Source organism: Hippopotamus amphibius, chromosome 3 (assembly GCF_030028045.1).
Source record: "Hippopotamus amphibius kiboko isolate mHipAmp2 chromosome 3, mHipAmp2.hap2, whole genome shotgun sequence".
Classification (NCBI taxonomy): domain Eukaryota; kingdom Metazoa; phylum Chordata; class Mammalia; order Artiodactyla; family Hippopotamidae; genus Hippopotamus; species Hippopotamus amphibius.
In genome coordinates this window covers 81,452,054-81,464,578 of record NC_080188.1, presented here as the reverse complement: position 1 = coordinate 81,464,578, position 12,525 = coordinate 81,452,054, and the positions used below count along the sequence as shown (strand labels likewise).

At 33.3% G+C, this 12,525-nt stretch overlaps 1 protein-coding gene across 5 annotated transcripts in view; it reads left to right on the top strand.

The window, feature by feature from the left end:
• Window positions 1–12,525, top strand: part of LRBA (LPS responsive beige-like anchor protein) — a 687,888-nt gene that overhangs the window by 99,224 nt on the left and 576,139 nt on the right. For all 5 annotated transcript variants that reach the window (XM_057725704.1, XM_057725703.1, XM_057725702.1 and 2 more), the window contains 4 exons: window positions 8,498–8,695; window positions 8,880–9,013; window positions 10,724–10,832; window positions 11,155–11,307. In XM_057725704.1, the coding sequence (XP_057581687.1) occupies window positions 8,498–8,695; window positions 8,880–9,013; window positions 10,724–10,832; window positions 11,155–11,307 (594 nt within the window). The remainder of the gene's footprint in view (window positions 1–8,497; window positions 8,696–8,879; window positions 9,014–10,723; window positions 10,833–11,154; window positions 11,308–12,525) is intronic.

Genomic DNA, 12,525 nt, shown 5'->3' with positions numbered 1-12,525 from the left:
TTTATTAGAAGGATACTGAATTTTGTGAAATGACTCTAGCTTTTTTATTGAGTCAGGCAATGTCTGCCTTTCATTGGAATGTTTACATAATTTACATCCAATGTAAATATAGGTATTGTGTGACTGAAATGTTCTGTCTTGCTATTTGCTTTCTATTTCTCTCATCTGTTCTTTGATTCTTCCCTTTTTCTCTGCTTTGAGTTGGATTGCCTATTATTTAGTATTTCACTTATTTCTACTATTGATTTATGTTTTTTTAAACTTTAACTTATCATAGTCTACCAATAAATGACATTGTACAGTACAAGACCCTTCCAACATAATCCTGCAATTCCCCATCCTGTCTTTGGTTTTGTTATTTTTGTAGATTTTACTTCTTCATGTGTTATGGTCCTTTTGATACATCTTTATGATTCATTCACTCATATTTAAAAAAAATTAAAAATAAGGAAGGTCATATATTTTGTTTTTACCTATGTATTTATCTATGTATTTGCCATTTCTAGGATACTTCTTTATGTAGATTCATGTTTCCATCTCATATCATTTTCCTTCCATTTGAATTGTTTTATAATTTCTTATAATGGAGATTTACTGTCAATGGTTTTTCTCAGCTTTTATTTGTCTGAGAAAGCCTTTATTCTTTTTTTGGTTCTGAAAAGTAGTTTTACTGATTATAAAATTTTAAGGTGACAGTTTTCTTTCTTGAGCTTTTTGAGGATATTCTTTTTCCTGAGATGCATAGTTTCCAACAAGAAATGTGTTGTCTTCCTCTATATGTAATGTCTTTTTTTCTCATGCTGGTTTTGAGATTTACTCTTATCACTGATTTCTAGGAATTGAATACAGTATATGTTGGTATGGGTGTGTGTGTGTATGTGTGTGTGCGTTTAGCCTACTTCACATTATTTGAACTTCTCAGTTCTGTGGATTTATGGTTTTGGTCAAATTTGAAACTTTTTGGCTATTCTTTACATATATTCTCTGTCTTTTTGTCATTTTCTAGAAGTCATATGACATTTATTTTAGACCTTAGATATAAATATGCAGACAGGAGGCTATTTTTTGCCTCATGTGTAAGAAATTTGTTTTGGATTGTTTTCATGGTATTATCTTTATGTTCACTAATCCTTATCAAATGCCTTATTGCTGTTAATTCTATCAGGTGACTCATTCATTTCACATATGTTTTGTATTTTTTGTCTTGATAAGTTTTGATAATTTTCATTATCTATTTTTGTCCTTTCAATATTGTCTTAAAAAATACTTGACCATAGCTATAGCTATTCTAGGATACTTCAGTATACTACTTTCAATAAGGGAAACAACAACCAGACATATCAGTACTGAAACAGAATTCTTGAACATATCAATCCATTGCACTTAACATATATAGAATATCCTGCCCACAACAGTAGAGTGAGAACGCATTCTTTTCAAGCTCATATCAAACATTCTTTAGGATAGACCACGTGTTACCATGTCACATGTCTTAGCAAATTTAATAATACTGCACTCATACCCAATGTCTTTTCTGACCACAGTGGAATGAAATCAGTAGCAGAAGGAAACTGGAAAATACACAAATATGTTGAAATTAAGAAACACACTCTTTTTTTTTTTTTTGAATTTTTTTTCTGTGTGTATTAGTTTTTTTTTTTTTTTTTAAATTATTTTTTTGGGGGTACACCAAGTTCAATCATCTGTTTTTATACACATATCCCCGTAAGAAACACACTCTTGAAAAACTATCGGGTCAGAGAAGAAACCACAAGGTAAATTAGAAAATATCTTGAGACAAACGAAATCTGAACAACGTACCAAAACTTATGGGATTCAGAGAAAGCAGTACTAACATGAAATTTCATAGTGATAAATGCCTACTTTATTTTTTATTTTATTTCCTTTTTTAGAACTTTTATTAAGGTACAGTTAACATAAAATAAACTGCATTTATTTAGAGTGTACAATTTGGTATCCCAATTCTCCCAATTCATTCCCCCCCAACCCTCCCCGTTTTCCCCACTTGGTGTCCATATGTGATAAATGCCTACTTTAAAGAAAAGAATGACCTCATGTCAATAACCTAATCTACGCTTCAAGGAACTAGAAAAAGAAGAGCAAACTAAAATCAAAGTTAGCAGAGGAGTGAAAGTGATAAAGAATAGAGCAGAAATAAATGAAATAGAGACCCCCCCCCACCCAAAAAATTGACAAACCTGAGTCAGTTTTTTTTTAAGGACAGAAAAAAAAAAACCAAACCCAACCAAACAAACAAAAAAAAAAACCTTGACAAAATTCTTAGTTAGAATAATTAAGGAAAAAAGAGAGGACTTAGAAGTAACTAAAAGCAGAAATGAAAGAGTAGGCATTGCTGCTAATGCCATGATTATAAAAAGAATTATGAGACTACTGTGAACAATTACATGACAACAAATTGCATAACCTAGAAGAAATAGATGTTCCTAGAAGTATACAACCTACCAAGACTGAGGAAATAAAAATCTGAACAGACTGTAGCTAGTAAGGAAATTGAATCAGTAATCAAAAACCTCTAAATGAGGAAAAGCCCAGGACTAAATGGCTTCACTGGAGAATTCTATCAAACATTAAAGAAGAATTAACACCAATTCTCCTCAACTCTTCCAAAAAATAAAGAGGAGGGAACACTTCTAAACTCATTCTATGAGGCCACCATCATCCTGATACCAAAACCATACAGATACTACAAAAAAGGAAATTACAGACCAATATCACTGATGAATATAGATGTGAAAATCGTCAACAAAATACTAGCAAACAGAATCCAACAACGCATTAAAAGGATCATATACCATGATCAAGTGTGATTTATCCTAGAGATGCAAGGATTCTTCAATATATGCAAGTCAATCAATGTGATACACTATATTAACAAATTGCAAAATAAAAACCATATATTATGGTTTTTATATAGATGCAGAAAAAGCTTTTCGACAAAATTCAATGCCCATTTATGATAAAAACTCTCTAGAAAATGGTCATAGAGGGAACCTACCTCAATGTAATAAAGGCCATATATGACAAACCCACAGCAAACATCATTCTCAATGGTGAAAAAATGAAAGCATTTCCTCTAAGATCAGGAATAAGACAAGGATGTCCACTGTTATTCAACATAGTTTTGGAAGTCCTTGCCACACCCACACCAGGCAGAGAAGAAAAAGAAATAAAATGAATCTAAATTGGAAAAGAAGTAAAACTGTCACTGTTTGCAGATGACATGATACTATACATAGATAATCCTAAAGATGCCACCTGAAAACTGTTAGAGCTAATCAGTGATTTTTTCTAAAGTTGCAGGATACAAAATCAATGCACAGAAATCTCTTGCATTCCTATACACCAACAATGAAAGATGAGAAAGAGAAATTAAGGAAACAATCCCATTCACTGTTGCAACAAAAAAAAATAAAAATACCTAGGAATAAAGCTACTGTAGGAGGTAAAAGACCTGTATTCAGAAAACTGTAAGACGCTGAGGAAAGAAATCAAAGATGATACAAACAGATGGCGAGACATACCAACACTGAAGAAATAAAAATCTGAACAGAGTGTAGCTGGTGTTCTTCGTTGGAAGAATCAGTGTTGTGAAAATGACTATATTACCCAAAGCAATCTACAGATTTGGTGCAATCCCTATCAAATTACCAATGGCATTCTTTACAGATTAGAACAAAAAAAAACTTTAAATTTGTATGGAGACACAAAAGGCCTCGAATAGCCAAAGCAATCTTGAGAATAAAAAACAAAAATCAAAAAACGGAGCCGGAGGACTCAATCTCTCTAAGTATACTACAAAGCTGAAGTATAGTCTGCTGTACTTGATTGATTATCAAGATGATATGGTACTGGCACAAAACTAGAAATACAGATCAATGGAACAGGATAGAAAGCCCAGAGATTAAACCCCACACACCTGTGGTCAACTAATCTATGACGAAGGAGGCTAGGATGTACAATGGAGAAAAGACAATCTCTTCAATAAGTGGTGCTGGGAAAACTGCAAAGCTACATGTAAAAGATTTAAATTAGAACACTCCCTAACACCATACATAAAAAAAAAAACTCAAAATAGATTAAAGACTAAATTTAAGACTGGACACTATAAAACTCTTAGACGAAAACAGGAAGAACACTCTTTGACATCAATCACAGCAAGATCCATTTTGACGCACCTCCTAGAACAATGGAAATAAAAATAAACAAATGGGACCTAATTAAACTTAAAAGCTTTGCACAACAAAGGAAATTATAAATAAGACAAAAAGACAACCCTCAGAATGGGAGAAAATATTTGCAAATGAATCAACAAAGCATTAATCTCCAGAATATATAAACAGTTCATCCAGCTCAATATCAAAAAAACAAACAACCCAATCAAAAAATGGGCAGAAGACCTAAATAGGCATTTCTCCAAAGAAGACATACAGATGGCCAAGAGGCATGTGAGAAGCTACTCAACATCACTAATTATTAGAGAAATGCAAATCAAAACTACAATGAGGTATCACCTCACACTGGCTAGAATGGGCATCCTCAGAAAATCTACAAACAGTAAATGCTGGAGAGGGTGTGGAGCAAAGGGACCCTCTTGCACGTTGGTGGGAATGTAAATTGATACAGCCACTATGGAGAACAGTATGGAGGTTTCTTAAAAAACTAAAAATAGAATTACCATATCACCCAGCAATCCCACTACTGGGCATATACCTGGAGAAATCCATGATTCAAAAAGACACATGCACCCCAATGTTCACTGCAGTACTATTTACAATAGCCAGGTCATGGAAGCAACCTAAATGTTGACTGATCGACAGATGAATGGATAAAGAAGAGGAGGTATATCCATGCAATGGAATATTACTCAGTCATGAAAAGGAACGAAACTGGGACATTTGTAGAGACATGGATAGACCTAGAGACTGTCATACAGAGTGAAGTAACTCAGAAAGAGAAAAACAAATACCATATATTAACGCATATATGTGGAATCTAGAAAAACGGTATGGAGTAACCAATTTGCCAGGCAGAAGTAGAGATACACACATAGAGAACAAACATATAGACAGCAAGCAGGGAAAGTGGGGGGTGGGTGGGGAGGGATGAACTGGGAGATTGGGGTTGACATATATATGCTAAAATGTATAAAATAGATAACTAACAGCTGATTCAGTTTGTTATACAGCAGAAACTGGCACAAGTGTAAAGCAATTATACTCCGATAAAGAGCTTAAAAAAAAAAAAGAAAATAGATAACTAAGAAAAAATAAGAGAGGACTTAGAAGTAACTAAAAGCAGAAGTGAAAGAGTAGGCATTGCTGCTAATGCCATGAATATAAAAAGAATTGTGAGCCTACTGTGAACAATTACACGCCAACAAATTGCATAACCTAGAAGAAATAGATGTTCCTAGAAACATACAACCTACCAAGACTGAGGAAATAAAAATCTGAACAGACTGTAGCTAGTAAGGAAATTGAATCAGTAATTAAAAACCTCTAAATGAGGAAAAGCCCAGGACTAAATGGCTTCACTGGAGAATTCTATCAAACATTAAAGAAGAATTAACACCAATTCTCCTCAATTCTTCCAAAAAAATAAAGAGGAGGGAACACTTCCAAACTCGTTTTCTGAGTTCAGCATTGCCCTGAAACCACAACCAAAGACATTACAAGAAAAGAAAGTTGCAGATTAATAGCCCTGATTAATATTAATGCAAAAATCCTCAACAGTATAGTAGGAAAGTAAATTCAAGAGCACATTAAAAAGTTCATACCCCATGACCAACTGGGATTTATTCCTGGAATGTAAGGCTGGTTCAACATATGAAAATAAATCAATGTTATACACCACATTAACAGAGTGAAGGACTACACGATCATCTCAAGAGATGCAGAGAAAGCATTTGATAAAATTCAACACTGTTTTGTAATAAAAGCATTCAACCAGTTACAAATAAACTCCCTCAAAATAATAAGGCCATATATGAAAAGCCCACAGCCAACATCATATGCAACAGAAATCAGTTGCATTTCTGTGCACGATTAGTGAACAATCTGAAAAGGGAAATGAGACAATAATCCCATTTATAATAGCAGAAAAAGGAATACTTAGGAATAAACTTAACCAAGGGGACATAAGACTTGTACAGAGAGTGAAACTGTAAAACATAGCTGAAAAAAATTGAAGAACAAATAAATGGCAAGACATCTTGTCTTCATGGATTGAAAGACTTAATATTGTTAAAAATGCATACTACCCAAATTACAGATTCAATGCAGTTTCTATCAATGTCCCAATGGCATTTTTCTGCAAAAATAGAAAGACCACTGTAAAGTTCACATGAAATCTCAAGGGTCCCTGAATAGCCAAAACAATCTTGAATAAGAATAACAAATTTAGAGGTCTCACACTTCAGGATTTCAAAACATATTACAAAACTACAGTAATCAAAAGATTATGGTACTTTCATAAAGAGAGATGCATAGACTAATGGAACACAGTAGAGTCTAGAAATGAACCCTTGTATTTATGGTGAAATCTTCCAGAAGGGTAGAAAGCCATGCAATAGGGAAAGATTAATCTCTTAAACACATGGTGGGTTTTTTTTTTTTTTAAAGATTTATTATTTATTTATTTTGGCTGCATTGGGCCTTCATTGCTGCGCATGGGCTTTCTTTAGTTGTGGTGAGGGAGGGCTACTCATTGCGATGGGTGGGCTTCTCATTGCTGTGGCTTCTCTTGTTGTGGAGCACGGGCTCTAGGGGTTTGGATTTCAGTAGTTGTGGCACGTGGGTTCAGTTGTGGCTCTTGGGCTGTAGAGCGCGGGCTCAGTAGTTGTGGTGCACGGCTTATTTGCTCCGCGGTATGTGGAATCTTCCCTGCCCATGGATTGAAGCGACATCCCCTGCATTGGCAGGTGAATTCTTAACCACTGTGCCACCAGGGAAGCCCCAACACATGGTGTTTTTAAAAGTAGATACCCACGTGGAAGAGAATGAAGTTGGATCCTTACCTTCTGTATACTAAAATTAACTCAAAATAGATTAAAGACTTAAACAGAAGACCTAAAGTATAAAAATTCTGCATGGAAACACATTAAGAGTTTCATGACTTTGAGTTTGTCAATGATTTCTTGTATATGACACCAAAAAAAAATAGGAAACGGACAAAAATAGACAAATGAAATGAGACTTCAAGCTTAAAATCTGTTTCGCGTTGAAATTTTTGTGCATTCAAGGAACAGTGTGGAAAAATAACCCATGAAAAAGGAGAAAATATTTTAAACCATATATCTGATAAAGGGTTAATAATATCCAGAATATATGATGAACTCCTGTAACTCAACAACGACAACAAACCCAACTCATTTAAAACGTGAACAGACATTTTTCCAAAGAAAATATGTAAATAGGCAAAAGGCATATGAAAAGGATGCTCAAAATCACTAATCATCAGAGAGATGTAAATTGGAACCACAATAGATAATCACCTTACACCCATTAGGATGACCATTGTTAAACAAAAATAAGTGTGGTTCGGGGTGTGGAGAAATTGGTACACTTATGCATTATTGTTGGGAATATAAAATGGTGTAGCTTCTATGGAAAACAATATGGTGATTCTTTAAGAAATAAAAAATAGATTTACCACATATTTGAGCAATCTTACTTCTATGTCAGTATCTAAAAGATTTGAAAGCAGGATATGAAAGAGGTGTCTGCACACTCATGTTCTTCGCAGCATTATTCACAATAGCTAAAGAAATTGAAGCAACCTAATTGTCTGTGGATGGATGAATAAAGAAAATGGTATATATTTACAATGGAATATTATTCAGCTTTAAAAAAGAAAAAAAGTTCCTGACACATGCTACAGCATGGGTGAATCTTAAGGATGTTGTGCCAATCACAGAAAGACAAATACTCTGTAACTCCCCTTGTTTGAGTTATATAAAGTAGTCAAACTCATGGAATCAGGAAGTAGAATGATGGTTGCCAGGGAATGGGGTGACATGGAAATGAGGTGTTATTCAACAGGAATTTCAATTTTGCAAGATGTATAAATTTTAGAGATTTGTTGTACGATACTGTGCTATAGTTAACAACACTGTACTGTATACTTCAAAATGTTTAAGATGGTAAATTTTATGTTCTTTTTATCAAAATTAAAGAAACAAAAGACAATGGAAAAAAATACATGCTTTGTAGGACATTGTTTTACATTGTTTTAAATGTAAGGTTTTAGTGTCAAGTTGACTTGATTTCCATTATAGCTTTAAAATGAATTCAGTCCACTTTAGAAGTAATTAAACATGCAGGGCTTCTCTTAATTAATATTGTTAGGAATATGGTCGATGTTCTCCTTAAATTTTTATATTTGTGGTGATTTGTATTTAGATTTTCTTTTTGTTGCATACTATCTTAACTGTTCTATTTTTTAAATTAATTCTTAGGGTACATTTAAATTCAAAGCAGAAAGTGACCTGTTCCTTGCTGAGCACCACAAACTTTTACTGTATGATGGCAAACTCTCTAGTGCCATTGCATTCACATACAATCCACGCGCCACAGATGCCCAGCTCTGCCTCGAATCATCCCCTAAGGACAACCCTTCAATTTTTGTTCATTCACCACATGCACTCATGCTCCAGGTACTAGCACTAATCTTTTTAAGCATATTTTTAACGGTAAATTTTCATGTATTATTGTGGTGCATTTGGTATCTTCTGTTAATAAATACATGGGATGTAACGTTTTATTGTTCCTGTTATGTTTTATTTTTAATTGTTTGGAAAAGAATCATTGGAATCTTTACTGTGTCTTCTGTTTTACAAGGATGTGAAGGCGGTTTTAACACATTCCATCCAAAGTGCCATGCATTCAATTGGAGGAGTACAAGTGCTATTTCCACTTTTTGCACAGTTGGATTATAGGCAATATTTATCCGATGAGGTTGACTTGACTATATGGTGAGTACTTTTGTTTTTTCTTTCATTTGCTGTGGGAGTTATTTTCATTACTGTTGAGCTGCACAATATTTTTTTCAAAGTTTTAAATATGTTGTAGGGTTAAAAGAGAATATAAAGAAATTTGTGAACTATAATTATTATAAATTCAATTCAGTGATAGTAATGTTAAACTCTTTATCAGTAGGAAATATGGAAGCTCTAAAGACAATGTTTTGAATAAAGTTAGACATAGTGGTAGTAGATTTATCAGAAATATGTGTATTTTTTTGTCTAAAATATAGTTTTAAAATATTTTAAATGGTTATTTGGCAGTGATTTCTTATGGCAATTCAGCTTTCCATATTTAATCATTGATTGCAAGTAACTAATTGAAATTCAGAATTCTTGATTATATTACATAATAAGTGATTTGGTTTTTAAAAAATTAGATTGTATATTTGGCACCTTTGTCTTCTCTGTTGTAGTATTGAGTGTAAAAAAGGAAAAGACATGAATTCTAGGACAAGTTAGTAAAATGTTGGAGAGGATGTCTAAATGAATTTTTCATAGCTGTACATTCTAGTGAAACTATTTATAATAGAATAATTATGTTTAATTATTTGAGTAATTTTAATGCTTTTCATTCTCCCTTTTTGAAATTCTCTTTCTGATTTCAACTTTCATGTGTAACTTGCAGTCTACTACCAATATATGTATTTAATGATGTAATAATTTTTCCAGATTATTTTTAGGCAACAAAATGACTTTTTTAAAGGAATTATATATCAAAGCTAGTATTTATTGACTGTATTCAAAAAATTAAAATAAAATTATCCTTGACATATTACTACTTCATAAAAGTTTTTTGCATCCTTGTCTAAAACCTTTGTAACAGGCCTCAGTTTTTTGTTGTTGTTGTTGTTGTTGTTGCTTTTAACTTTTCAACATTATTGAAATCGCTGACAGTTAAAAGCACTTTTGTGGAGGAGGTTGGCTGTTCTCGTTTTCTTTGTGGGAATCTCTCAAAACTTTTGAAAAGGATATAATAGCCGACCATATTCCATTCCAAGTATCTAAAAGTTGTGAGGTTGGGAGCATGGCTGTAGTCTTATCACTTTACGATTTTTCTGTTGGAATAATGAATTCTGTTGGGATAAAGAATGAAAAATTCTTAAATTACTGAGTACTTCAGTTTGTCTACAACTTTACTTTCTTATCCTCCCCTTTATGACCCCTATGCTCCATTCAAATTAGGCCGGTTTGGAGCCCTAACACATTTTGAGAATATCTGTCCTGGTCTGTTTGCTCCACATCTTTTCCTTCTGTTTGGCCTCTAACCCTCCAAAATTGAATACACTTGCTCATCAAAATTATATCCATTCTTTAGGGCCTTAATATACTTACGTTAGCCATTTTATTACTTGTTTTTGGACATTGCTAATTTAGCTCTATTTCATACATGTTTTTCATATTGTTTCTAAGTAATTCTTTTATTAATATATTTGTGATAAAGGATACAAACTAAATATCTGAGTAATAAATCCTAATCTTACATTAAAATTTTAGTCCTGAAATAATATTGGAGGCAGTTTTAGTAGAATGTCAATTTCCTTGGAATAGAAGCTTTTTATTAAGGTGAATGAAAGATTGCATCTATCTAACCCCGCCCCCCTTTGTTTTTTTTTTTAAAGAATATGTGTTTTCAAACTATTGTCTTTTTTCATATTCCAGTTCAACTTTGCTGGCTTTTATCATGGAGCTGTTGAAGAACTCAATTGCTATGCAAGAGCAGATGCTTGCCTGCAAGGGCTTCTTGGTAATAGGATATAGTCTTGAAAAGGTGAAGAATGAATGCTTTACATTTTTGATTCTTAATTTGCAGGCCATGAAACTTGGTCTCCTAAGTGGTTGAGAAATTCCGTCTGCAAGTGTGTTTCCTTGGTTATGTAAATTACCTAAATTAAAATAATTATTTTGTTATTTTACCTTTTGTTATTTTACCTTGCCCCCACTGCTTTATTAGAGAAATGTGGTATTGAGTTGCATGGCGTCTTTAACTTTGAGCATAGTTTGCGCACCTGCTTTTTTCTGGCATTGACAGCCTTTTATTTACTTACCTTGCCTTGTGTTGGTGGTGACCTTTGAAATATCTTCCTCTGCAGTCTTCCAAATCCCATGTCAGCAGAGCAGTACTTGAACTTTGCCTTGCATTTTCAAAATATCTCAGTAATCTGCAGAATGGGATGCCTCTACTCAAGCAATTGTGTGATCACATTCTTCTTAACCCAGCTATATGGATTCATACCCCAGCCAAGGTAATACATGTATTGATTTCGTGCTACTGTGTTCACTAAGTTTTTGTGTTAGAGACAAGTGATAATTATGAGGGTTTTCTTTTATCCTTTTACATGCTGTTATGTAAGATTTCAGTGGAATGCATTTTTTGACTAAATATACTTTTGCAAGTGTTTCTTCCCTCCCTCCCTTCCTAAAGCAATATCAGTATTTTTTTAAAGCTATAGTCTTTATTTTCTGTTGTTAAATCAAATAAATTTTTATTTGAGAGAGACTTTGATTTACATTTACTAAACCAAAGTTGGATAGTGCCAGTGTAAATATAATATTTCCTATCAACTGTAGCTCTGTACTGTTGCAAATATACATACATGTGTATTTGTGTATCCGTATGTATGTGTGTATACATTACTCACTGTGCTCTCTCTCCCTCTTTTATACACACATATTCCTTCCATCAACATGATGAGCTCTTGAGTTTAATTCTTACAGGAACAGCTGAAATGTCACCCTTTCTTGAAGGCTTCCATGCTATAGTGGCGTCATTTAATCATTTTAATTTCACATTAATCAAATTAAATACAATTATATTTTACACATTAATTTATTGTATTATAACAGCAAATCAATTACATTAACTGAACATAAGTGAATTTGTGATAAAATATATAAATAAAACCTTTGCTATAAATCCTTATGTTCTATTAAGTTATCCTAAAAATTCGATTTCCTCTCTCCCCCTCTCCTTTTGGTTCACTTGCAAGTGTTTATCATTGTTCAGGTTGGAATAACACATACTTACTCTAGTTGTCAGAAAAAAAAAGTCTGTAGACTTTTTTGCTTTCTGGAGTCATAGTATCTTATTTTCAGCTGCTCTTTTAAATGCTAAGGAGAAAAACAGCTGCTGACTCTGATTGCCATTTGGAAATAATCAAAGGAGGCAGCTGGAGGTTGTAGCTTTTTATCTCTGGGTTCAAATTTGACCTCTTTCTCTTCTGTGACCCTCAGTCTTATTTCTTTTCAAAGATTGTTTCAAGTTACTTTCTAAACCTTTTACTAAACACTTCTTTGTCTTACTAAGCAGTGCATTTGTAAGGCTTTGGCCTCTTTTGATGTGGTCAAAAACCTCTTCTTATGAGATACTTACTTGTAGGGGAATATTTTAAAAATTTCTTTATATCATTTCCTTAAGTCCATAGTGTTATTACACTCTATTTCTTACCTTTTCCTTGTTAATA